Source organism: Chanodichthys erythropterus, chromosome 9 (assembly GCF_024489055.1).
Source record: "Chanodichthys erythropterus isolate Z2021 chromosome 9, ASM2448905v1, whole genome shotgun sequence".
Classification (NCBI taxonomy): domain Eukaryota; kingdom Metazoa; phylum Chordata; class Actinopteri; order Cypriniformes; family Xenocyprididae; genus Chanodichthys; species Chanodichthys erythropterus.
In genome coordinates this window covers 35665749-35693040 of record NC_090229.1, presented here as the reverse complement: position 1 = coordinate 35693040, position 27292 = coordinate 35665749, and the positions used below count along the sequence as shown (strand labels likewise).

Genomic DNA, 27292 nt, shown 5'->3' with positions numbered 1-27292 from the left:
AAAGTTTTATTTATTTAATATATAAATGTTACTGATTCCAAACTTGACAGGTCATTTTTTATTTTGTCCAAAAGCCTTAATAAAAAACAAAGATATGACAAAGTTAGTAAAACTACGCTTCATCTCTTTTACTGAATCCAAAATGTTTTAATTATATTTTGCTACATATAAAGATATTTTAAAGATTTTGAAGTGTCAAAAGGTCATTCGGTTTAACCGTCCAAAGGCCAATGCAGCCATTTCATTTGTGATTAAAACATCTTAAAATGTAATAAATGTATATATTTTTTATTCTGGCATGATTTTATAACATCATATATCAACATAATGCAAAATGGTATTAAAATTATGTGTAGAAGTCATTGCTTTGTTATGAGAAAGAATGTCTGGAGAAATTAATTTCATTGATGTCATTCGGAGTAACCAATATAAAGGGACCATTTTGGATCAAGTCATGCGGTCAATATCATGTAACAGGATGTGACATCATTCAGACACCTGCAAAGGACCACATGCTCATGAAGCAAAGTAACTAACTCTCTTTTAACTATTTGAAAAATTCACGTTTTCACTTGCTCATACGCATGTCCCGAAACATCAGGTCATTCGGTACAACCACTATAAAACATGGAAAATGTATTATTTTAAAAACTTGTACTAAATATAAACTGTTTGATTGTCCTTTTGCTAGTTAGCTAGATATCAGCCTGTGGCATTGTTTGAAAATATTGTCATTCGGTAAAACTGAAATTTTAGTTAAACTGAATGACTTTTTGGTGACAAATTTTGTGCATCTTGTAAAAAATGACAAAAGCAGTGTGCATTGATTATAAAAACCACATAATCTCATTGTTAACACTTAATAAAACTTCAAATTTAATTATATCTTCATCATGTTTTTTTATGCTTTTAAAAAATATATATTATATACAAGATGTTATTATTTATAAATTATAAATAATTATATAATCATTATAAATTATTTATAAATGTGTGTGTGTGTGTATATATTATATATATATACACACACACACACACACACACAATTAAACATACAGAGGCAATGGGTTAAGTTACATTCAGAAGTTCATCATACAATTTTTTTTTTTACAATTAAGTGCCATAATTAGGTAAAGTAATTAATTGTTGTTAAATTTGTGTATTGTAGAGGAGAATTGACATTTAAGAATAAAATATTTTGCCAAATCTAAATGTCTAGTGACAAATTGGAAACGCAAAGTGACGTCAGAGCAGTAGTGTACACGCAGACACAAGCTTCCGGCATCGACGCGCATGCGCACTAACCGTCTTTACTACTGAACTGAGCTGTTGCTCGGTAACTACCGGGAATTAGAGGCTTTTCTCGGCCAAATTTCAACTATCATCACTCACTACCAGAAGAATTAAAGTGCCATATTTATGTGTTCACCGAGAGGATTTCAATTCTTGGACTGTTGAATCCATTAATCTCAGAGGATGCCTGTATTATTGACGCATCCGCAGCAGATGTAGCCGAACGGTGAGAACATTTTCATACAGATATTTATCTGATCAGAGGACACACTTCTGACAGCTTTTACTGACTCCAGTCTGCCTCTCCACAACCTCACTGACCTACTCTTATGTATCAAATAGAGATCTCTTTATCATTGAAGCTGTTCTCGGCCTGAGAAGCGCACAGCTTGTGATTAGACGGTATCTGTGGTTGTGTTTCACAATCTAGTGAGCTCCCTACCTAGACAGCATTAAGGATGTGTTCGAATCGTACATTATGGGGCTCATAGGCGCCTTCGGAAGAGCTGCTGAATGATGTCTGTGTAGGCAGCTAACTAGATAGAAGTCAAAGACATTAATTGTGATCTCGAGCTAGACATGTGCACTTCTGTCGACAAGTGAACTTGTGCTGATGCGGTTATTTCACTTCCTGCTGTCAGGACATGCCACGTCTCCTCAGCACACCTGCACATGTGTGAGAGCCCCTGATGATGATGATGATGATGATGACTTGAAACATGACGTCATGGAGGAATACACCTGTATAGAGAAGGTTTGATTCGTCCACTTCACCTGTTCATCTACTCCAGCGATGGGAAGGCAAGTACAAACTGAAGTATTTTGAGGGAAGGGGTTTTCTCAAATGGGAAAAGTTGATATGTTAAATCTGATGTATGTAATGGCAAATACATGATTATTGTTATCAATGATGTTTCTTCAGCTTGACAAACGCTTAAAGTCAACATTAAATAAGAATAGATGCTTTTTACTTTCTAAATGCACAATCCTGACCTTATTGTGAACGATTCATTATTCATGGAAAATATGAGTGAGATTTTTATAAGTTAAGTTTTTATACTAAGGTTTTTCAAGTACACTTTACTCATAGAATGAAGTAAAATCCACTTAAAGGGTTAGTTCACCCAAAAATGAAAATTCTGTCATTAATTACTCACCCTCATGTCGTTCTACACCTGTATGACCTTCATTCATCGTTCCACACCCGTAAGACCTTCATTAATCTTCGGAACACAAATTAAGATATTTTTGATGAAATCTGATGGCTCAATGAGGCCTGCATAGCCAGCAATGACATTTCCTCTCTCAAGATCCATTAATCTACTAAAAACATATTTAAATCAGTACATGTGAGTACAGTGGTTCAATATTAATATTATAAAGCGATGAGAATATTTTTGGTGCGCCAAAAAAAAACAAAATAACGACTTATTTAGTGATGGCCGATTTCAAAACACTGCTTCAGGAAGCTTCGGAGTGTTATGAATCAGTGTGTCGAATCAGCGGTTCAGAGCACCAAAATCACGTGATTTCAGCAGTTTGGCGGTTTGACACGTGATCTGAATCACTGATTCGACACAAAAGATTCATAACGCTCCGAAGCTTCCTGAAGCAGTGTTTTGAAATCGGCCATCACTATATAAGTCATTATTTTGTTCTTTGTTTTTTGGCACACCAAAAATATTCTCGTTGCTTTATAATATTAAGGTTGAACCACTGTACTCACATGAACTGATTTAAACATGTTTTTAGTACATTAATGGATCTTGAGAGAGGAAATGTCACGGAGCCATCGGATTTCACCAAAAATATCTTAATTTGTGTTCTGAAGATTAATGAAGGTCTTACGGGTGTGGAACGACATGAGGGTGAGTAATTAATGACATTAATTTCATTTTTGGGTGAACTATCTCTTTAATTTTAGACAAACATTTTTAGTTTGACACTGCTCTGACATTAGCATAGCATGTACATTGAATGAAGTAAAAAAACAAAAAAAAACACAGTAGTCATCATATAAACTTTCTACAGTCTTACCAAAAGCTCTGCTCTTCAGTACAATGGTAACCACAAAAACTTCAACAATAAAAACTCTTAAATATCCAATATAACTGAACATTAAACACATTTGCTGTTGTTCGCCAAAATCCGGTCATTTAAATTGGAATCAGGATCGCGTGAGGGTGAAAGAATTCGCCAAGCAGATTTCACAACGGGTTCAAGTTGGTCACTTGAATTCACTGGGTTGACCATTAGAAAGCTGATTGGTTTGAAAGCAACTTCTGTGTGAGCTGAGCTTCATATATCGCTATACTTAAAAATCGGCATGAAACGGAGATTGCGGTTGTCTTTATTTACCTATTGTGACCTATATCTTAGTGAAACGGCTTCTCAAGCAAGAAAAAAAAGTATGGTGTGGCTTGATTTTAACCATCAGGCATTGATTGGATGGTTGTGGTTTGCTATTGGTGGATCTCATGTGAGTGACAGGTAGTGATTGACTACCTTAAGAACCGATACAGATTGTTTTTGTGTTTGTGCCCGATAACCGATATGCAGAACCCATATTTATTTACTGTTATACTTCTGTTTTTGACACGATTACAACACTGAACTGAACAAACCATTTTATTTATAACAATCACTCCCTCCTTGCATAGAAAACAAATCTTATTTATACACCAATAAATTGTTCATTTTAATCTTCATATTACAAAAATATTTTTATTTATAAAAAGCATCAGCAGCAACACTAATGTTAAAGGGATAGTTCACCCAAAAATGAAAATTTTATGTTTATCTGCTTACCCCCAGGGCATCCAAGATGTAGAGGACTTTTTTTCTTCAGTCGAACGCAAATTATGATTTTTAACTGCAACCGCTGCCATCTGTCAGTCAAATAATAGCAGTGATTGGGAACTTGAACAATAAGAGTCGAAAAAACTTCCATAGACAAATCCAAATTAAACCCTGCGGCTCGTGACGGCACATTGATGTCCTAAGACACGAAACGATCGGTTTGTGCGAGAAACTGAACAGTATTTATATAATTTTTTACCTCTAATACACCACTATGTCCAACTTCGTTCAGCTTCCGGCTAGTGAGGTCTGATCGCGCTCTGACAACGGAAGTGATGTCTCGCGCTCATTGAAGTATATGGGCGAGACATCACTTCCGTCATCACAACGCGTTTTTTGACCTCACTAACAGGAAGCTGAACGAAGTTGGACATAGTGGTGTATTAGTGGTAAAAATTATATAAATAATGTTCGGTTTCTCGCACAAACCGATCGTTTCGTGTCTTTGGACATTACTGTGTCGTCACGAGCCGCAGGTTTTAATTTTGATTTGTCTAAGCAAGTTTTATTTACTGTTATAGTTGAAGTTCACATCTACTGCTATTATTTGACTGACAGACGGCAGCGGTTGCAGTTAAAAATCATAATTTGCGTTCGACTGAAGCAAAAAAGTCACCTACATCTTGGATGCACTGGGGGTAAGCAGATAAACATCAAATTTTCATTTTTGGGTGAACTATCCCTTTAACAATAAGCAAAATAAATGTAGAATGTCTAATGTTTTCAAATGGAGAAAATAAATGAAAGACCGGAGTCATATCAACAGCAGAAATGTAATACTTCATTTTAAACTACAGTTTTAGTAGATTTATAAGATGTTTAATAGGCTAAAGTAAAGAGTGAAGAATAATTCACTGGATAATGTTAAATAACTGAATAATCTCTGGAATATCGGAATATAACAAACAAAACATTGTATTTTATTGCATTTCTCAACTGGTATGTTATATCAGAATTATTAATAATGTTTTTGTCATTCTAGATTATGAAATATCTGCTGACAAAGTGCTGTTTATGCATTTACAAATAACTATACTCAAACTGCGATCGCTCGCGGAGATAACGAATAATTAATTTCCATAGAGTTGTGTTTACTTGGATGTTTATTAGTGAATTAATGGTTATATAGTAAATGTTTATATAATTACAGTGTTTTAAACAAGTGAATCTTGTTAAAAGTTACATGCGGTGGCCAAGGAGCATTTCCTGAGCATCAATTCGCTGAATGAACAGCAAAATGCAGACGACTTCACGAGACTAATGATGAGCACAGACAACAGAGAGAGAATTACATGCAGCACTTTTATTTCCTACATGTGCTCATTCATGGCTGTATTATTTAATTCATGCAAAGTTACATCTTTATTTGGACAGGACTTGACGGATTATCTTACATGGCTCCGTGAGCTTGTCTCTAAGAAATAGCTACATAAACTGCATAAACTACATGCATAAAACTACATACACTGCATAAACTAGCTACATTTCAGGCTTTTATGTAACACACTAATTTGTGCATTAATGGCTGTTATGTTAAATGAAGTTGACTAATTACAGCAAAGCAGGTTAGTATACTTTACATGTGCACGCCGTTGCCTCGTCTCCCCTCAGATGCACTATAATGACGATCCTGTGCGCAATTCTCAAAACGCCCTCAAGACCCACAGCGTTTATCGGTAAATCAGATATTACAAAACCGATATCTGATTATGGTAAAATTCTTAAATATCGGGGAAAATATTGGTAAATCGATATATATATATATATATATATATATATATCTCGGTCGATCTCTAGTGACAGGTTGCCTCGCCCTCACGCCAGTAAACATGTCATCAGAGAAGAGATTATTACGAGGCACATGAATTGAAAAAAATTATGGTTTTGCAAGGATTAATAATTTATAATAAATACTGCAATACAGTCAATAAAAAAAAAAAGAATTGTCAATTTTGATTTTTAATGTGACTTAAATGTGCATAAAATAACACATAGTTTCAGCATTTACTCTCCCAATTCAGTCCTATGCAAAGCATGCTTGGAGCTGTAAATGCATCCATGCAGTTTCAGTTAATGCAACAAAAATGATTCATGTCATCCAAATACAAATGGATTAATGGGCCATTTACACAACACCGTTTTCAACTAAGCATGGACAACTTTTTATGTGTTTTGGCCGTTCATTTACATGACAACTGCATTTTGGGGGCCGGAAAATGCAAACTTTTAAAAAAGGATTTCAAAGTGCAAGTTTTTTAAAACGATACCATTATTGTCTCCGTGTAAACTACAAAAATATAAATTTGAAAACTGACCGTAATACGTGTTCAGTCTATAGGCCGTAGTGTTTCTTTACAAAGTGACATCGCCATCTACTGGCCTGGCAACAGAATACAACGATGTTTATTTTTTTTGTAGATCTGTGTAAATGGCATCGTTTTGACAACATTGTCATCTGTATGCAAAAAACAGGATAAACTGTCAATTTTTAGTACATGTGTAAACATACCCTAATTCAGCTTTAATTTTACACATTTAAATGTGCTTAACACAATGAAATTAAGATGTAATAAAGTGTTCAGCAATTGTTGTCTTAGCTCATATAATTAAAAGGTTAGTTCACCCAAAAATGAAAACTCTCATCATTTACTCACCCGCATATCTTCCCAAATCTGTAAGACTTCTGTTCATCTTCAGAACACACATGAAGATATTTTTAGTGAAATCTGAGATTTGTTAGTCCATTGAATGTCCGTTTACCCAAAACTCATAAAGAGATCTTAAAGAAATCTGAGAGATTTCAGTCTTTCCATTGGAAGTCTATTCACCTAAAATTTTGACGGTTTGATACGTAAAATAAATCCATATGAATGCAGCGGTTCAATCCAAGTCTTCTGAAGAGACTCATTCACTTAATATGATGAACTGATTTAATTTAGAAGACTTGAATTAAACCGCTTGATTCATATGGATTTCTTTAAAAATACCTTCATTTGTATTTCGAAGATGATTTTGGAATTATGGTTTTGGAATGACATGAGAGTGAATAATTGATGATTAATTTTCATGTTTGGATGTAAACACAGGCAACACAAATCTTTCTTTTTCAGTGCATCTCTTTTCCAATTTTAGCCAAGCTAAGAGGATCCAGTTACCATAGAGATGCATTGCTCATCATTTCTTTTTTCCCTACAGGATTAGCATTTCCTGCCTGTTTCCAGCATCCTGGCACTTCAGCCTGTCTCCAGTGGTGCTGCCCCGGTTTCTGCTGCCCTCCTTCAGGCAGTTGCTGCTGCTGGGTCTGCTGGCTGGTGTGATGGGGCTGCTGTACCTGCTGCTGGTCACGGGGAAGGGCCAGTACAGCTGGATGAGAGAGGACAGGCACCTCCACACGTAAAATCACTTCTGATCACTACTCTTATTTCTGTTACGCATCTCTGTAAACCTAATCTTCGTGACCATTGTGTCTCCTCTAGACGTTTGGGTCGGGTGCCAGACATGGAGGCCACGGACACCAATAACCCCAACCTGAACTACGGGCTGGTGGTGGACTGTGGAAGTAGTGGCTCCCGCGTGTTCGTATACACATGGCCCCGGCACAACGGCAACCTGCACGAGCTCCTAGACATCAAACAGATGCGAGACAAGCACAGGAAGCCTGTAGTGATGAAGATCAAGCCAGGTCAGTATGGGATTGAATGAGTAGAATCCTGGCCTGAAATGGTTAAATAGTTAGTGGTCAAGCAACAATTAGTTGGCCATTTATTTGATTAATCATAAAAAAAGTGGGTTTTTTTATTGACAAAACACACAACTTCACATCCTGTGCAATGCTGTCCTTCAAACAAAGTTCCAACTGAATGCTGTGAAAACATATTTAGTGAATATATCTATATTGTATGCAAAAGAGCTTTTAAGTAAAAAAGAAAAAAGGTTACATTACATTAAAAATGAAGATGATAATAAAGATGATAAATAAAAACACAAACTCAGATAAGATGACTGTTCTGCAGGAACACACACGTTCACTCCTGTAAATATAAGAAATGTCTTACGTTTATATTCAATTACACACTGTTATCCCTTTACAGTTACTACTCTCATAAAACACTTGAATGACATGTTGACTTTTAAAACCAAATTTAACGTCCAAAAACAGATGAATATTGAAAATCAAAATGAATATTTTTGCGCTGAATTTTAATTTTCTCCCTCTCTAATGCGTCCTGTCTGTTTGACTTCAGTAAAGTTTAACACAGACTGTCAGAACGATGCAAAATGGAAATACTTGCGTGAATTATAAGGATATAACCTTAAAATTAAAGTTTTACACAGTGGAAACATATCACACATTAAATGGCAAATGCATCTGTCAAAGCGCCTGATGGGGCAAGCCATGTTAAACATTATGCTAACGCATTAGCTTGAGGCTTAAAATAAATAATTCTCATGTTTTGGGCAGCGTGGTTCACGTACCTTTCCCGCAGCAGCTCACTCTGTTTCCTCCACTATTTTTAGATGCATTTCTATCCATAGAAATGCATTATTCAGTCAGTGGTAGTGCTGTAATTTGATGCGACTAATGGATAGTGACATTCGTTGTCGACTGTTTTCATTATTATTATCGATTTTATTGATTAGTTGTTGCATCCCTACTTGGGCTGTTTCACCAAGTGTATAATTGAAATGCAGATATTGGATATGGGTCACTTTTAAAAGATGTAAGCTGGTCATCAAAAAAATCAGATAAAGTCAACAAATCAGAATTGGGCATCAAAATCCGCAGTTTAAATGCAGCTTTAGAAAGCAGGGTGGCCAGGGAGCAGGCATTGCCATTCTTTTTTCAAACTTAAACACTGTCAAAATAAATGTCCTGCTTCCACATATCAGCCAAACAGAAAAACAGTCTATGCCAATAATTAAAAAACGCCAAATATCAACCACTCGAAATGATCAAGGTTGGGTTGACAATATTGATTTTGATTTTAATCTATTCTCAATTTAATGAACCAGTATCATTTCTTAAATCGCAATAATTTATCACTTAATCTCTGCTGTTTACTCTGTGAATAAAACTTCTCTAAATATTACTTGAACTGTGCCTATCATCCAATAATACGCTTTACTTTTGATATAAAACTAAATCTCAGCTTTCAAATTCTATCAGTTTTATCACAAAATAATAAATCGCTCTCTTTAATGTAATGTGACGGAACTGATCATTTCTTTCCTATTAAACATGAATGAACGTCAGGCGGTATATGCTAAAAGAAACACTACAATTGAAATCATATCTCATGTAATCACTCATTCAGTGATTCAACCGGAAAGACATCAATAATAACAACTTGTAAACAATAAGTCAGCAGGTATGCACTGTATTACATATACAGTCAAACCAAAAATTATTCAGACATTTTTGATATTTTTGATATATTTTTACTAGTGTGTGCAGGACACTATAGTTCATTTATGTAAGTGAGGATAACAAAATAAAGTAAACTGTGACATATTATACCCAAAAATTCTTCATACAGTGGACTACCAGTAAAATTAATTAAAATTTGGGACCAAAAATTATTCAGTCAGTTTGACCGGACCATGTTCTGCTTAAGTGTTATCTGACATAATTAAGATAAATTTTTCTGACACAGTTTAACTCTGAGATCGTCATATTTTATTACCATTTTTTTAAACTATAGTGAATAAACTGTATTAACCCTTAAATGCATACCTCGGGTCTTTAGTGACCCGGGACGTCATTCACTACCCTCCTACTCGTTAATTTTTTAAAGTTAGACTTCTAGGTATTCCTCAATCAATTTATTATAAAGAATATAACAAGAAAAAAAATCATAAAATTATAAAAGAATGCCTATTTTTGTATTAATTTTTTTGTAAAAATTGTCTAGGGTTGCAAACGACCCGAGGTGTGTATGAGTGTACTTATATTTTTTTCTGCACAACAATAATTGAATCTTAGATGATGGAATAATTGCAATTCACCTTTATTCCACAAGGTGGCAATGTCTGATACACAATGCTGAAGTGACAACTCATTCAGACAGAAAACAAAATAATAAGAAAAACATGAAATGGCTCAGCGATTTACTGCAGAGCAAGTACTGACATATTTAACACAATCAAATATGACTGTAATTGTTACTGGATGGATCTGGTGAAGCTGTTAGCGATCGAAATATTGATTTTGAAGATGTTGAAAATTATATAGTTTTGAGAATATGTTTGAGATCGTAAATGGGCTCATGTTCGTGACCTCAAACATAAAACTAGCCTATTATTTGCTGAATTTACTGGGAAAATGAGCTCTGACGAGGACAGTGATGATGGTATAAAACATCTGCTCAAACTGAGCCCTTTCAAGCTCCAAAAGGTAACAAAATATGCTTTATTTTATTCTTCTGTAATTGTTACTCTAATATCAGAGGAGTTTTATATTATCGTGACAGGTAGAGATCCTTCTGTGTTAGATATTGATCCGGGTCGATAAAGACCCGAATATGTAAGAATGATTGGCGAAACAGTCATGCATTTAAGGGTTAATGAATGAAATGTTCAAGGTGTCTGAATACTTTTGGGTTTGACTGTATATATATATACATATTATATATATTAAATGCACTATATTATTCATATTTAAATTTTTACTTAATAATATCTTTGTTTGAATAAAATCCATCATGAAAACGGGTATTATAAAAAAACTGTCTTCTGCGCAATTTGAGTTTTAATTATTAAAAAATATAATAGCAATTGGTCTCTGTTGATAATTTTAACCTTTAATATTATAGTACTGAACCAACTTACAGGGTTCCCTATATAGTTTACAGCTTTAGTTGAGAGAGATTTTAGCTAAACTACTAGATCGATACTTTACCTAAAATATATCCAAATTAATCAGTAGTGAATCGAAACTAATCAAGAGCTTGTGAATTATAATTGAATTATGAAGTTTGTGTCAATACCCAGCCCTACAAATAATACCATTTGTGTTCTGTTCAGGTATCTCAGAGTATGCATCCACTCCAGACAAGGCCAGCGACTACATTAGCCCTCTGCTGAGCTTTGCTGCTCAGCACATCCCTAAAAACAAGCACCAGGAAACGCCTCTCTACATCCTCTGCACTGCGGGAATGAGAGTCCTGCCTGAAAGGTGTTCAATCACACCCTCATATTAGATGCATGCTGTGGGAAAGCCGCCACCTGTGCTAAGAGATTGTGTTTTTTTTGCAGCCAGCAGGAGGCCCTGCTGGAGGATTTGCGGACTGACATTCCTGTGAATTTCAACTTCCTGTTCTCCGACTCCCATGTGGAAGTTATCTCAGGCAAACAGGAAGGTAAGAACCACGTTCTAGACCATCTCTGGAGTCATCAGTTCGTAAATGCAAGGGTTAATTCAAATGTTGCACAAATCTACACTAAAGTTCAAAAGTTTGGGATCGGGAAATTTTTTGTGCATCTTGTGCTCACTAAGGCTGTATGTATTAGATCAAAATTACAGTAAAACAGTAATATCGTGATATATTATTACAATGTAAAATAACTGTTTTCTATGTGAATCTATGTTAAAATTTATTCCTGTGATCAAAGCTGAATTTTCAGCATCATCACTCCAGTCTTCAGTGTCACATGATCCTTCAGAAATCATTCTAATATGATGATTTGCTGCTCAAGAAACATTTCTGATTATTATCAATGTTGAAAACAGTCGTTTAATTTTTTATGGAATCTTTGATACTTTTGAGTATGAATGAATAGAAAGTTAAAGAGAACAACATTAATTTGAAATTAGAATCTTTTGTAACATTAAATGTCTTTAATGTCACTTTTGATCCGTTTAATACATCCTTGCTGAATAAAAGTATTTCTTAAAAAAAAAAAAAAAAAAAAAAAAAAAAAAAAAAATCGTACTGTCCGCATTTTTTTTGTGCTGATTTTAAGTGAAAATCTGAATTCTGTTGATTTGTTTATTTTCTATTTTTGCAGGAGTATATGCATGGATAGGTATCAACTTTGTTCTGGGCCGATTCAATCATGTTGAGGATGGTAAGAGATATTGTCATTTTCTTCTTTCTTAACATTTTAAATGCCCTACAAAAGATTTTTTTCAGGCACACGCTTCTCCTTTTTTTTATATTTTCTTGACTTGTGTCTCAGAACATGAGGCAGTGGTGGAGGTGCAGGTTCCTGGCAGTGACCAGCAGGAGACGCTGGTGCGCAAGCGTACGGCCGGCGTATTGGACATGGGCGGCGTCTCCACTCAGATCGCATACGAAGTGCCCAAAACTGTAAGCTTTGCTTCTCCACAACAGGTTATTATCCATGACAATTTCCCGTATATTTGAAAGCTGCAAGGCTTTGTCATTCTCATTCTCTCATTCTTGTTCTCCTGGTACTCTGTGGTCCTTGGCCCAGTGCAGTACAAGGCCATGGTGAATTTGCTGAACTGATGCCTTGGACTGAGATAAGCCTGATGCATGCTCATATAGCAGCATGGTGCTTCAGCTCTAAGACGATACTAACCTCTCCTCAGCAGTCATTTTTTAAAGGGGACCATATTCAACACTTGTTATACATTCAATTTTTTTGTTTTTGTTATACACCCCTTTTTCTTTAAGTCCACTTTTAATATTAGTCAAGTTTTCTCATGCCAAACATTTTGTTTAATAATTAATTAATAAAATAAAATTAATTATTTTGTTCAACACATGAAATTTTGCAACTCTTTTATATTTTGGTGAATTGGTGGCTAATTCATACGAATTCATACAACCTAATTTGAAGTAATTTGTACAATCTCATTCAGAGTAATTAGTACGATCTAATTTGCTCATCTGCTTACAGCCCACTGAAGGTTAGGTTTAGTGGTGGACCTTCATGCTTAGTTTTTTTTTTTTTTTCCTTTTCTAAAAATTGTGAATTGGTGCCTAATTCATCTCATTGGTAGTAATTCCTACAATCGCATTCGGTGTGATTCGTAGGATCGCATTCGGTGTTATTCGTAGGATCGCATTCGGAGTGATTCGTAGGATCGCATTCGGAGTGATTCGTAGGATCGCATTCGGAGTGATTCGTAGGATCGCATTCGGAGTGATTCGTAGGATCGCATTCGGAGTGATTCGTAGGATCGCATTCGGAGTGATTCGTAGGATCGCATTCGGAGTGATTCGTAGGATCGCATTCGGAGTGATTCGTAGGATCGCATTCGGAGTGATTCGTAGGATCGCATTCGGAGTGATTCGTAGGATCGCATTCGGAGTGATTCGTAGGATCGCATTCGGAGTGATTCGTACAATCTGCTTGCGGCCCACTGAGGTTTAGGTTTAGGCGTGGACCTTCATGCTTAGTTTTTTCTAAAAATCTGTGTTGTGAAAAACAAAGCATACCAAAAAACTTAATATTATTTACATTTCCTCTCAAGATCAGATTGTTTTGTTTCAGATGACCATTTCTTACCTCTCTCTGACTCTCATAATTAATCAGGCTGTTTTTCCTGCTGTACCTTTTAAGGTTTCTATGTGTAAATTAGATAACCATGTTTATCTACTTTTATTCATGATATGACCCCTTTAAACAATATTGGAACATTTAATTGAATCCCAGTAATTTGGGGAGAGTTTTATAATCTAATATTAGACTTAAATTGTGTGTGTGTGTGTGTGTGTGTGTGTATATGTGTGCTATTTGGGTCTTTCTCTTAATGTAATATTTGACATAATTATGTTTAGTAGTTTTAGAGGAAAACTCAGCACAAATCCTGATGGCCTCTAATCCGATATAACAGGATGCCGATGGAATCAAATGCAATCAGAATGAAGTGTTCAATGTTTTTGTCATGTTCTTCAGTATTTTTCTGCATCTGTATTAGAGCTTGTGAGCTATTAAAGGAATGTTCTCAGATCAGAAGTCTTGACGCTTCATGGACAGCACCTGTGCTGACGATTACCACTCAATAATTCTCATCATAATCTCTCATATTGTAAAAACGACAACAGATGTTTACAGTAATGCACTTACAATGGAAGTCTATGGGTCAAGACACAAGTTTGGGTAAGATTAAAAAAAAAAAAAAAAAAAAAGTTTTTGTAAGAAGTCTTCTTCTTTGAACTCCTGGATACCAGAAATATGGTGCAAGAAAAATCAAATCAGAGAAGCCCCATAGACCTCCATTGTAAGTGCATTAATGTAAATTAAAATTTTTCCTGAAGGATGAGTCAGTTATTTTCTGTGGTAATCAACAGCGTGCCACAGATGCTTTTGATAGAGCTCAACTTGAACCCCGAACATTCTTTTAAATGTCACCGTACAAATATGATGCTGCTTCTCCCTCTGCTTTGCTGCCTTTGTGTTTAAAGAATGCAATTCATTGAGCCATTCTTCAGAGCAGATCTGTATTTTTTAGATGTTTCTCAGAAGAAACCTCTGTTAACATCTGTTTTCCACAGCTGTCTTATATTTCTCTCTGTGCTACCAGGAAGAGATAGCCAAGAATTTGCTGGCGGAGTTTAACCTGGGCTGCGACGCTCACAGAACAGAACATGTGTACCGTGTTTATGTCTCAACATTTTTGGGTTTCGGAGGAAATGCGGCCCGCCAGAGATATGAGGAAAACCTCATCAGCACCACACAAATCCAAAACAAGTATGATCAATATTTTTTTAATTCGAGTTAGATGATGTACACTATTGTTCAAAAGTTTAGGGTCAGTAAGATTTATTTACTTATTATTATTATTATTTTTTTTTTTTTTTTTAATGTGTGAAGAGTTTTTTTTTCAAAAACCTTACCAGCCCCAAAATTTTAAACGATATTAATGTAGTTAAAATAATAAGGTTTTTTTTAGTCTGTTGATGCTGTTCAATATCTGACTAGTTATATAGCTTGCTCGGCATGTTTTTCATTCTGAACTTTCGACCAAATGAACACAAGGAACAGCATTTCATTTTCATTCACATTTTTATATGCACTACAAAATCAATAAACAGCAATATTATCTACTTTCTTAATTTATTAAAAACCTCCTGTTCCAGTGTTGCATAACCTGATATTGCTGATTTTTGTTGATCCTGGAACAACATTCAAATCAACCAATCAGATTTGTGGGACAAGTTTACAGATTATGTCAAGTTTAGGCTTAAAATCATGAATTGGTGCTTCTACATCAGTGTTATTCATCTATCATTTCCCTCTGATTTTTGGGATAACTTATGGGTAGGGGTAGGAATAGGGTTAAGACTAAATTTTCAGACTAGAATGTTGTTCCAGGATCACCAAAATATGTTGACCCAGGAACCCATCTAACTCAGCAATATCAGGACGTGCACCAGTGTCGATGAACATTAAGTGATAACAAAAACAAACATCAGTTTGGAATCAATTGATTGAAAGCGACTGTTTGAACTGATTCACAGCAATGAATAAAAGTTTAAATGACAACCATTAACATAAAAGATTAAAACATCTTGGATTTAACAAGTCTAACCAGTCATGGGAAACTTGACAGTATTCATGATGATGGCCGATTTTGTGCGAATATATAGTGAAGATTTGATCTGTCTCCCAACATTTCTTGGCATTTTTTCATTGCTCTCCTCTGTCTCTAGGCTCCTGGGTCAGCATCAAGGAGAGAGCACAGACTCGCCCATCCTCGACCCCTGCCTCCCAGCTGATCTCCAGGATGAGGTGGGTCCCCAGGACCAGAGGGTGCACCTGCGCGGAACTGGAGACTTCGACCGCTGCCGTCTGCTGCTCCAGCCGTTCCTCAACCGCACCAATGACACCAACACCTCGCTTAATGGAGTCTACCAGCCGCCCATCGACTTCCCAAATAGCCAGTTCTACGGCTTCTCTGAGTTTTACTACTGTACTGAAGATGTGCTGCGCATGGGAGGAGACTACAACTCCACCAAATATTCCAATGCTGCTAAGGTACACTGGAACGCTAAATGAAGAGTTTTTTTGTATGTTCACAATGCTCTTTTTTCCATAGAATTAAAGGGCATAGTTCACCCAAAAATGTAAAATCATAATTTACTCACCCTCAAGTTGTTCTAAACCTCTATGAGTTTCTTTCTTCTGATGAACACAAAAGAAGATTGTTTCAGTTTCTGCTCCCCATTGACTTCCATAGTATATATTTTGTGGAATTCAAAGGGGACCAGCAACTGTTTGATTCCCAACATTCTTCAACATGTCTCCTTTTGTGTTCATCCCTTTACTATACAACTATCCCTTTAAAGCACAGTGTGGATGTCAAGCTCCAAAAAGGACAGTATGCTTCTATTTATGGAAAAAGAGCAGTGTGAACATTTTTGTGTTGCATGAAAGAAATTTAGAAGAAATATTCTTTGTCACAGCAATTGTTAAAAGATCGCATTCTCGATTCAAACACCCATGCAATTGATTCGTCTATGCCTATTAAAGGATTAGTTCGCTTTCAAATGAAAATGACCCCATGATTTACTCACCCTCAAGCCTTCCTAGGTGTATATGACTTTCTTCTTTCTGATGAACACAGTCAGAGTTATATTAATAATCTCCCTGATGCTCATAAGCTTTATAATGGCAGTACACGGAAACCACCTGGTTGAAGCTCAAGAAAGTGCCTCCATTAATAAAGGCCTTCTGAAGTACAGTGATGTATTTGTGTAAGAAAAATATCCATATTTAACAAGTTATAAAGAAAAATATGTAGCTTCCACCAGACCGCCTTCCATATTCAACTTGGGAAAAAAGTGTAACTAACATGACGTCAGTTTCGTAAGTTGAATACGGAAGGCGGTTTGGTGGAAGCTACATATTTTTCTTTACAACTTGTTAAATATGGATATTTTTCTTACACAAAGGCCTTTATTAACCCCTCGGAGCCGTGTGGAGTATGTTTATGATGGATGGATGTGGATGGAGACACTTTCTTGAGCTTCATACTCATTGATCCCGTTCATTGTAAAGCTTCGATGTGTCAGGATATTTATTATTACTCTGATTGTGTTCATCAGAAAGAAGAAAGGCATATCCACAGTAAATCATGGGATAATTTTCATTTTAAATTGAACTAATCCTTTAAAACTGACAAAATCACACCAGAACATTCAAATCTGCATCGGCGCTGCCGTTGAGCCAGAGAGAACAGCTGTCATGTATAAAGGCCCTGGCATACTTCAAACGAAATCAAAGAATGAACTGATGTGACGTCATTTCGAACAAAATCAGGCCAAAACGAAGTTCGTTTTGTGTTTTTTTTGGAAGTTCGAAACGGCTTGCCAAAGCGAACTTTCAGGAAAAGTTCGCTTCAGCTGCAAAACACCTTCATATTACCATTGGTCAGTGACAATAACGTAATAGGAGGTGTGCGCTGAGGCTCCGCCTTCATTCGCGTGGACGCGTCTTTGACTCATTTCGTGTTTTGAGCTCGTCGAGGTAAGAGCTCTGCGGGTGAAAACATGAACACACTGGATAGCCGCTTTATAGTACAAAATGAAGTTGAGCTTCTGATAAAATATAGTTCGGATATAAACACTGATGTCTATGTAAGCGATCAAAATAGATTAAGTCATCTTTTGAAAGTAACATGGATAGTGCTTCAAATAACGATTGTATTGATTACATCATTATGCCAGTAGGTGGTGATAAGTGACTGTTAAAAAAAAATTGGCATTGAATTATTTATTCAAGAGATTTGTTAAAAAAAAAAAAAACGCTGATTCATCCAGTAATGAAACGATGAAGTATTTGAGTCGTTGAATCATTTATTCAAAAACTTTTTTTTTTTTAATAATTAATTCAGATTCATTAAACGTTTTAAATAGACTGCAGCAATTAACCTTTTGTAAGAACCTCTAGTAAAAACATGTTATTTTGTTTAGTTGTTCAGAATCGTGGGAGAATCTTGATCTCTTTTAAAACCAAAAAATCATGAATCTCCATTTATCCATACCACCCAAGATTATATTCTTGCTATGAAACAGTTGCAACAGTGTTTTTTTTTTTCTTATTGTGATGTATATGCGAGTTTAACAGCTTCTCAGGCAAGAAAAAATGTAGGGTGGGACTTGATTTTGTCCATCAGGAACTCGGGGAGTAAAATGAGTTGCATATGCTGTTTCACATTTGTTTTTAAAGTTATTATTGACCTGATCCATTTAATTTCAGAGTTACTGTGCCACCCAGTGGAAAACTTTGAAAGAGCGCTTTGATCGAGGTCTTTACGCCTCACATGCTGACCAGCATCGATTGAAGTAAGTTTAAAATACAAAACCTTCATCCAGACAGCATTTACTCGTTTTCTACCTTACACTTTTATACTACAGAGAACACCTCAGTACTTTGTACATAATTTCAGTGATCAGTTTGGAAAAGGGTATAAATGGGCCGCTCCTCTCCTCCTGCAGGTATCAGTGCTTCAAGTCTGCGTGGATGTATGAGGTGCTCCACTCAGGTTTCGCGTTTCCAGCAGCGTACGAGAATCTCAGGACGGCCCTGCTGGTGTATGACAAAGAAGTGCAGTGGACACTAGGAGCCATTTTGTACCGCACACGTTTTCTACCTCTAAGGTACAATATTTTTGCTTGGTTGACTTTAGCTGTACCTTTTTATAATAGTGGCCAAAAGTCATGTCCGGAGGTTTCATGTTTTAATGGCCCTACGGGTTTGATTAAACCAAATTTAAAATATTTCCTCACATTTTGATGAAGGACGAACAAAACATTAAACTTGGTTAAGGTATGTATTTGAAGGCAAGCCACAGGTTTTATTTTACTATGGAAAAAATGCATAGAAAAACAAAAAACTCTCAGGAAAAAGCATACATTGACTACCACATAATCAGTTATTAATATTTCGTTGATTCTCTCTTGTTTTTGCACGTGTTCATAATTTCTTTGTATGGCAGTCTGGCCAAAAATGATGTCCACACAAAAGCATGTTTCATTGCATCACACAAATAAAACGGCTGACTACAAACACAACAGTGTAATATGCTTACAAAATCTTTAACAGATATTTACTAGGCCAGACATCACTTTTGGCCACTACTGTATACACTCACTTGTTTTAAGTCTTTTCTTTTAAAACCAACAAAATGTTTTTTTGTTTTTTTTTCCCCGTCAATAATTTACAGTACTTTAGCTACTAAACTTTCAGATACCTACTGTTCAAAACAGCCTTTGTTTTATTCAGCAAGGATGCATTAAAGTAAAATACTTTTAAATTGTTATAAAAAGATCTATTTCAAATAAATTCTGTTCTTTTGAACTTTCTATTCATTAAAGTATCCTGGAAAAATGGGTATCGCTGTTTCCACAAAAATATGAAGCAGCACAACTGTTTTCAGCATTGATGAGATGTTTCTTGAGCATCAAATCAGCATATTAGAATGATTTCTGAAGGATCATGTGACACTGAAGACTGGAGTAATGATGCTGAAAATTCAGCTTTGATCACAGGAATAAATTACATTTTAATATACATTCAAACAGAAAACAGTTATTTTAAACTGTAATAATATTTTACAATTGTACTGTTTTTATTGTATTCTTTAAATGCAGCCTTAAAAGTCTGCTAGTTCACTTGCTTTGGTCCGGACCAAATACAATGTTGAATTTTTTTTTTTGTTTTTTTGTGTGGTTCCTTAATTGTAGTGACCCCAAACTTTTGAACAGTAGTGTACACTCACTTGTTTTGAGTCTAATATACGAAGTCCAAAAAATAGTACATTTGTACGTACTTTTTACTTTTCAAAATATTTTTGCAACTTCAGCTACTAAAAGTTCAGTTAATATATTGAAATAATAGCCAACAGAATTTCTAAAAATTTAATTTTTATGAGTTTATAACACCTTTGCCCTGTAAATTATCATCTTCCAACTGTCTTTTTCCTGAAGTAGCATTTACAGTGGGTACAGAAAGTATTCAGACCCCCTTACATTTTTCACTCTTTGTTATATTGTAGCTATTTGCTAAAATCATTTTTCATTTTTTTCCTCATTAATGTACACACAGCACCCCATATTGACAGAAAAACACAGAATTGTTGACATTTTTGCAGATTTATTAAAAAAGAAAAACTGAAATATCACATGGTCCTAAGTATTCAGACCCTTTGCTCAGTATTTAGTAGAAGCACCCTTTTGATCTAATACAGCCATGAGTCTTTTTGGGAAAGATGCAACAAGTTTTTCACACCTGCATTTGGGGATCCTCTGCCATTCCTCCTTGCAGATCCTCTCCAGTTCTGTCAGGTTGGATGGTAAACGTTGGTGGACAGCCATTTTTAGCTCCTCCAGAGATGCTCATTTGGGTTTAAGTCAGGGCTCTGGCTGGGCCATTCAAGAACAGTCACTCCTTCGTTATTTTAGCTGTGTGTTTAGGGTCATTGTCTTGTTGGAAGGTAAACCTTCGGCACAGTCTGAGATCCTGAGCACTCTGGAGAAGGTTTTCGTCCAGAATATCCCTGTACTTGTCCGCATTGATCTGTCCCTCGATTGCAACCAGTCGTCCTGTCCCTGCAGCTGAAAAACACCCCACAGCATGATGCTGCCACCACCATGCTTCACTGTTGGGACTGTATTGGACAGGTGATGAGCAGTGCCTGGTTTTCTCCACACATACCGCTTAGAATTAAGGCCAAAAAGTTCTATCTTGGTCTCATCAGACCAGAGAATCTTATTTCTCACCATCTTGGCAAACTCCATGTGTGCTTTCATGTGTCTTGCACTGAGAAGAGGCTTCTGTAGGGACACTCTGCCATAAAGCCTCGACTGGTGGAGGGCTGCAGTGATGGTTGACTTTCTACAACTTTCTCCCATCTCCCGACTACATCACTGGAGCTCAGCCACAGTGATCTTTGGGTTCTTCTTTACCTCTCTCACCAAGGCTCTTCTCCCCCGATAGCTCAGTTTGGCCGGATGGCCAGCTCTAGGAAGGGTTCTGGTCGTCCCAAACGTCTTCCATTTAAGGATTATGGAGGCCACTGTGCTCTTAGGAACCTTAAGTGCAGCAGAAATGTTTTTGTAACCTTGGCCAGATCTGTGCCTTGCCACAATTCTGTCTCTGAGCTCTTCAGGCAGTTCCTTTGACCTCATGATTCTCATTTGCTCTAACATGCACTGTGAGCTGTAAGGTCTTATATAGACAGGTGTGTGGCTTTTCTAATCAAGTCCAGTCAGTATAATCAAACACAGCTGGACTCAAATGAAGGTGTAGAACCATCTCAAGGATGATCGGAAGAAATGGACAGCACCTGAGTTAAATACAGCTATGGAAAAAATTAAGAGACCACTCCAAGTTCAGAAATCAATGTTAAGTGGTCTCTTAATTTTTTCCATAGCTGTATATGAGTGTCACAGCAAAGGGTCTGAATACTTAGGACCATGTGATATTTCAGTTTTTCTTTTTTAATAAATCTGCAAAAATGTCAACAATTCTGTGTTTTTCTGTCAATATGGGGTGCTGTGTGTACATTAATGAGGAAAAAAAATTAACTTAAATTATTTTAGCAAATGGCTGCAATATAACAAAGAGTGAAAAATTTAAGGGGGTCTAAATACTTTCCGTACCCACTGTAGCTAATACGAGTGTCTCAGAGACAGACATGTAATGTTAGGTTTTTGACACTTAATAATATTGCACACAGGATTTTAAAATCCTTTCTTCTTTTGATTTTATTGCACATTTTATGGAGACAGAATATTTGGTTAACTTTTTTTTTTTTTTTACAAAAGTGTCATATTACTACTAACCATATTTACACACACAAACACACAAAAATCACATTAAAACAAAAAGTAATTTGTGTGTGTGTGTGTAGATATCATAAAATTATGCATAGATATTATATTAAATGTAAAATTGTGTACATGGCAGAGTTTTGATGTTTTTTTTGTCTTTTGGTTGATCAGGGACATCCAGCAGGAGAGTCTGAAGGGCTCTCACTCTCGCTGGCATCACAGCTTCTCCTTCATGAATAACCACTATCTCTTCCTGGCCTGTTTTCTGGTGGTGGTTTTGTCCATCCTCCTTTACCTGCTTCGTCTGAGACGCATACACAGCCGCTCCACACTCCACCGCGGTGCCTCCGCTTCCGTCCAGTGGCTGGAAGAGGGCCTGGGTTCACCAGACCTCCCTGTTACCCTATAGGGCCTGGAGCCTGTCAGTCAAACAACTGGCCAATCACTGGAGGAGAGCCTTCTTGACACACCTCTCCAATGAAGGCGCTTTGCTTTTTTAAAATGTGTCCCACTCCTACAATCGTCATGTTGGCCCTCTACTGGCCAGTTTTTCATTTTCCTAAAATTCTGTATGACATTTTCAGCCAGAGCAGTGAACGTTCACTGTAATGTGAAAACTGCAGCTCCAGTTTTTGTCCGGACTGGACCGTATGACTGCCTCTGATCAGCTGTGATGTTTCATTGTTTATTTATTGTGAGGAACGCTGAGGCTGCCTTTGGATTTTCAATGTCACTATCAATGTGAAAGAGGTCAGGAGGATCGAGTATGTTTTATATACTGTACGTGTCCCCAATTTGGATTTATATACATCACAGTTTAGACGAGGTTCTGCCGGCTGCTGCCTCAACTCAAGACTACGCATAATTGAACATTTATTAAATGACTTGGTTGTGCCAAAGAGAAACAGATTGAGATTCATTTTAAAGGACGAATGTGAAATGTTTTTAACACCAAAAACATTTTTTTTTTTGTCTGTTCAAAACTCTTTTTCTTGGGGTTTTTAGACACTGAAGTTGGACTGCTAGGATATCATGATAGAAAGCTAATGTTTTAAAATCCCTTTAGCATGTAAAAAAAAGCAGGCACATTTAGAAAGTTCTAATAGGATTCAAAAGTTTTGGTCACCTTTTTTTCTACCTAAACACTTTTCCATGAAATGTAAACAACATTAAATATCCATCTGTCTTATTTTAAAAAGCACTATGTAAATTCTGAAGAAATGTTGAGGGAGACCGAGAAATAACTTCTGATTTTTTTTTTTTTTTTTTTATTCAAGGTTGTGCAAGATGGTTCAGTGGTAAATATTACAGTGTTACAGTGTCAGAATTACTGCTATCATGGGAAATGCTTATTGCTTGTCTGTGAGTGTATATGACTGTGAGCATGTGTATGAATGCGCACCTTGATTTTTTTTTTTACACCCATCAGACTTCTGTGGAAGCTTGTTTCCACCACAGAATATAAAAAAAGATACTTTCGACTTTTTAATCTCACAGTTCTATTTTTCTTGCAATTGTGAGATATAAACTCGCAATTGCAAGTTATAAAGTCAAATTCTGAAGTAAAAAGACTGACTTTGCCTCGCAATTCTGACTTTAAAACACGAAATTGCAACTTATATCATGCAATTCTGAGGGAAATAGTCTGAATCGTGAGATGTAAACTCGCAATTACAAGTTATAAATTCCAATTCTGAAGTAAAGACTGACTTTTTTTCTCAGAATTGCAAATTTATATCTCACAATTCATACTTCATAACACTCGATTGCGGTTTTATATCATGCAATTGCGAGAAAAAAGTCAAATGTAAGACGTAAATTTGCAGCTGTGAGAAAAAAGTCAGAATTGTTAGATGTAAACTCACAATTGCATAAAGTCTGAATCGTGAGATGTAAACTCGCGATTGCGAGAAAGTCAGAATTGTGAGATGTAAACTTGTAGTTGCGTGAAAAAGTCTGAATCGTGAGATGTAAACTCACAGTTGCGAGAAAAAAGTCTGAATCGTGAGATGTAAACTCGCAATTGCGAGAAAGTCTGAATCGTGAGATGTAAACTCGCAATTGCGAGAAAGTCTGAATCGTGAGATGTAAACTCGCATTTGCAACTTTATATCATGCAATTCTGAGGGAAGTTATAAATTCCAATTCTGAAGTAAAGACCGACTTTTTTTCTCAGAATTGCAAATTTATATCTCACAATTCATACTTCATAACACTCGACTGCGGTTTTATATTATGCAGTTGCGAGAAAAAAGTCAATTGTAAGACGTAAATTCGCAGCTGTGAGAAAAAAGTCCGAATTGTTCGATGTAAACTCGCAATTGCGTGAAAAAAAAGTCAGAATCGTGAGATGTAAACTCGCAATTGCATAAAGTCTGAATCGTGAGATGTAAACTCGCAATTGCATAAAAAAAGTCTGAATCGTGAGGTGTAAACTCGCAATTGCATAAAGTCTGAATCGTGAGATGTAAACTCGCAATTGCATAAAAAAAGTCTGAATCGTGAGATGTAAACTCGCAATTGCATAAAAAAAGTCTGAATCGTGAGGTGTAAACTCGCAATTGCATAAAAAAAGTCTGAATCGTGAGGTGTAAACTCGCAGTTGTGTGAAAAAGTCTGAATCGTGAGATGTAAACTCGCAATTGCAAGTTTTAAATTCCAACTCTGAAGTAAAGACCGACTTTTTTTCTCAGAATTGCAAATTTATATCTCACAATTCATACTTCATAACACTCGACTGCGGTTTTATATCGTGCAATTGCGAGAAAAAAGTCAATTGTAAGACGTAAATTCGCAGCTGTGAGGAAAAAAGTCAGAATTGTTAGATGTAAACTCGCAATTGCATAAAGTCTGAATCGTGAGATGTAAACTCGAAATTGCGAGAAAAAAGTCTGAATCGTGAGATGTAAACTTGCAGTTGCGAGAAAAAAGTCTGAATCGTGAGATGAAAACTCGCAATTGCAAGTTATAAAGTCTTTTTTTCTCAGAATAGCAAATTTATGTCTCGCAATTCATACTGAGAATTAGAAGATGTAAATTTGCAATTGCAGGAAAGTTTCAATTACCTTTTTTATTTTTATTTTTTCAGTGGCGGAAACAAGCTTCCATCGACTTTACAAGGGGGTGAAGCTAGATAATATTTAAACATGTAGAGCTCTATCATGAGAATCGGTGCAATATATTTCACGTTTTCTTGTCTTAGCGTTTAGATCACATTTCAGCATACAATTTATAGAAAGGGTTCACCCAAAAATATATTGTCACATTCTCATCCTCATGTTCTTCCAAAACCATGTGACTACCTTCTGGTGGCAACAGACATAAATTCTGAGAAATGTATTAATCACACTTTTGCACGCAATGACAATGAATTAGCTTTAAGATTTAAAATGGATGATCTTATTCAAAGTATGAAGTGTTCCTTATGTCAAACAATTGTTTTGTGTGAGAAACACTAAAATGCAATTTGTTTCGGACTGTTTCTCACATGAGCTCTCATATGACTTCAGAATATACTATAGAGCACGAGTCGTATGGGCCACTTTAGAGACATTTCTCGTTTGACAGCCACGGTCCTCTTCACTTTCATTACAACGAAAATAATGACCGACATTCACAAATTCACCCTCTGTGTTCCTTTAGAGGTCCAACAGGTTTAGCACAACATGAGGATAAGAATTTACTTTTGAGTGAACTGTCTTTTTTAAAAGAAAATGAATTTTTGTACAATTTTTCAAGGTACCATTGCAAGGCTTTTGTGGTTTAGCTAGGATGTATTTATGACATGATTCCAATGACAAAACTTTCATCTAAAAGCCATTTGGGAATTGTTTGAACGGTATACAGTGCCCTGAATGAATGTGTAGGTCCATTCATTTCAGTGCAAATTCTCCCTTTTCTTTGGCCTCTGTTGTCCATGACTTGTTTTTCTTTAAGAAATCCTCTAACATGGACGATGCTTCTCTTTGGACAGTCAGTCACTGCTGTATATTGTTGGTATTTGTGAAAACACAAGTATCATATTCACACAAGCTGTTAAAGAAGCATCAACTCCTTCAATATTGCTGTTGTCAAAGATAAAAAGATTAAGAATTAAAAAGGTGTTTTGTGTTTTTTTTTTTCCTCTTAATAAGTGAAAACGCCATAGTCTTGAACTGAAAGAGGCACCCTTGACTAGAAGACAAGTTGTCCACGATCAAGACGACTTTGTTCCAGTCGTTTATTTACGATGTGCTCTGGACAGAGAGGTTAACCCCTTCTCGTTTTCTTCTCTCAGAGCTGTAAAGAGTGACTGACCCCTGTTTTCTCATTCTTATGTTACAAAACAAACCTGAGAACATGTTAAATGACCAAACATGTGGTCTTCAGCTGTCCGAAGTGACTCCACTTATGAAAACATTAGCTTTGTTAGTGCCTGGTGATAAAAAAAAACAACAACTATACAATCTCATGGCAATTCTTAACCATTTTGCATTTCAGAGAATTGGTCCTATTTTTTGTGTGAATTTGTTTGATCTTATTGATACGATGTTGTATGATCTGCTAACACCAGTGACTATGGAAGTAAATTAATGCCAAATGTTTTTGAAATAAAAAGCTTGTTGAATTGCTCTAAATGAAAAAAAAAAATATGCATTACATTAGCTGTACTTGCATTTAGATGCACTGTATTTTCAAGGCTTGCATTTTTATGGGATGAAATTCAACACAGTCGTATATTTAAGCTGTGAATATTTCAATTAAAAATATTTCACACACATTTTCATTATTAAAAATTAAATAATTCATATTCACATTTCAAATTTCACTTCCAAGATATTTATTCTGTTTAAAAATACAACCTATAAAATTCGACTAGAAATTTTCAGTCCATTTTATTTCACTTTACAAATTCGCTTCCACAAATTCAGTGGCTCAAATTCGGCAGAAAATTCAACATTTCACATCCGGGAACTGCAGGAAGAGCAGTAGAGTGCCGATGCATCATCTCTATCTGCTGTTAGTCTTCTTCACCAGCAGGTGTCGCTAGCGGCTGTTTAGGAAGACCAAAGCAACGCTAGTAAGTCATCATTCATTCATAAAAACGGATTTACAGAAATGGAGCAAGTGGTAAGTGAATGTGTGATGATTATCAGGGCCAGTATAAATGCAGAAAAGCTGATAAAGACACAAAAGCTGCATTTATGTTTAATTCAGTGTATTTACGCTTACTTTCCCTGTGTAGCTACAGCTTTCTCTCCAGTGAACAAGATAACGTAATTGCCCGATGCTGGTGTACAGATCAAACGTTAAATCTGAGATATACATATATTTCTCTCTGTTGATAAGTTTCCTTAACTTTATATCGCAGCGCGGTGTTGTAATACTAGGGCTTCCCTCATCCGTCATAGGAT

At 36.1% G+C, this 27292-nt stretch overlaps 1 protein-coding gene across 2 annotated transcripts; it reads left to right on the top strand.

Moving 5' to 3' along the window:
- The first annotated feature begins 1291 nt into the window (after positions 1-1291).
- On the top strand, positions 1292-26471 carry entpd4 (ectonucleoside triphosphate diphosphohydrolase 4). 2 transcript variants are annotated; one of them, XM_067395454.1, is made up of 13 exons: positions 1292-1519; positions 1935-2094; positions 7348-7545; positions 7629-7834; positions 11176-11326; positions 11407-11510; positions 12160-12219; positions 12331-12461; positions 14648-14814; positions 15777-16101; positions 18325-18410; positions 18564-18725; positions 22071-26471. In XM_067395454.1, the coding sequence occupies exons 2-13, from the start codon at positions 2087-2089 to the stop codon at positions 22306-22308; spliced, it is 1836 nt and encodes a 611-aa protein (XP_067251555.1). In that variant the 5' UTR covers positions 1292-1519; positions 1935-2086; the 3' UTR covers positions 22309-26471. The 2 variants fall into 2 exon arrangements, with proteins under 2 accessions (XP_067251555.1, XP_067251554.1); XM_067395453.1 differs by having other exon boundaries at positions 12331-12485.
- The last annotated feature ends 821 nt before the right edge of the window (positions 26472-27292 follow it).

What these genes read in the sequence shown, in the direction of transcription:
- entpd4 (XM_067395453.1), top strand. An exon ending in TATCTCAGGCAAACAGGAAG is followed by an intron (nt 11,511 to 12,159) that starts GTAAGAACCACG and finishes CTATTTTTGCAG; the next exon opens with GAGTATATGCATGGATAGGT. An exon ending in AATATTCCAATGCTGCTAAG is followed by an intron (nt 16,102 to 18,324) that starts GTACACTGGAAC and finishes ATTTAATTTCAG; the next exon opens with AGTTACTGTGCCACCCAGTG.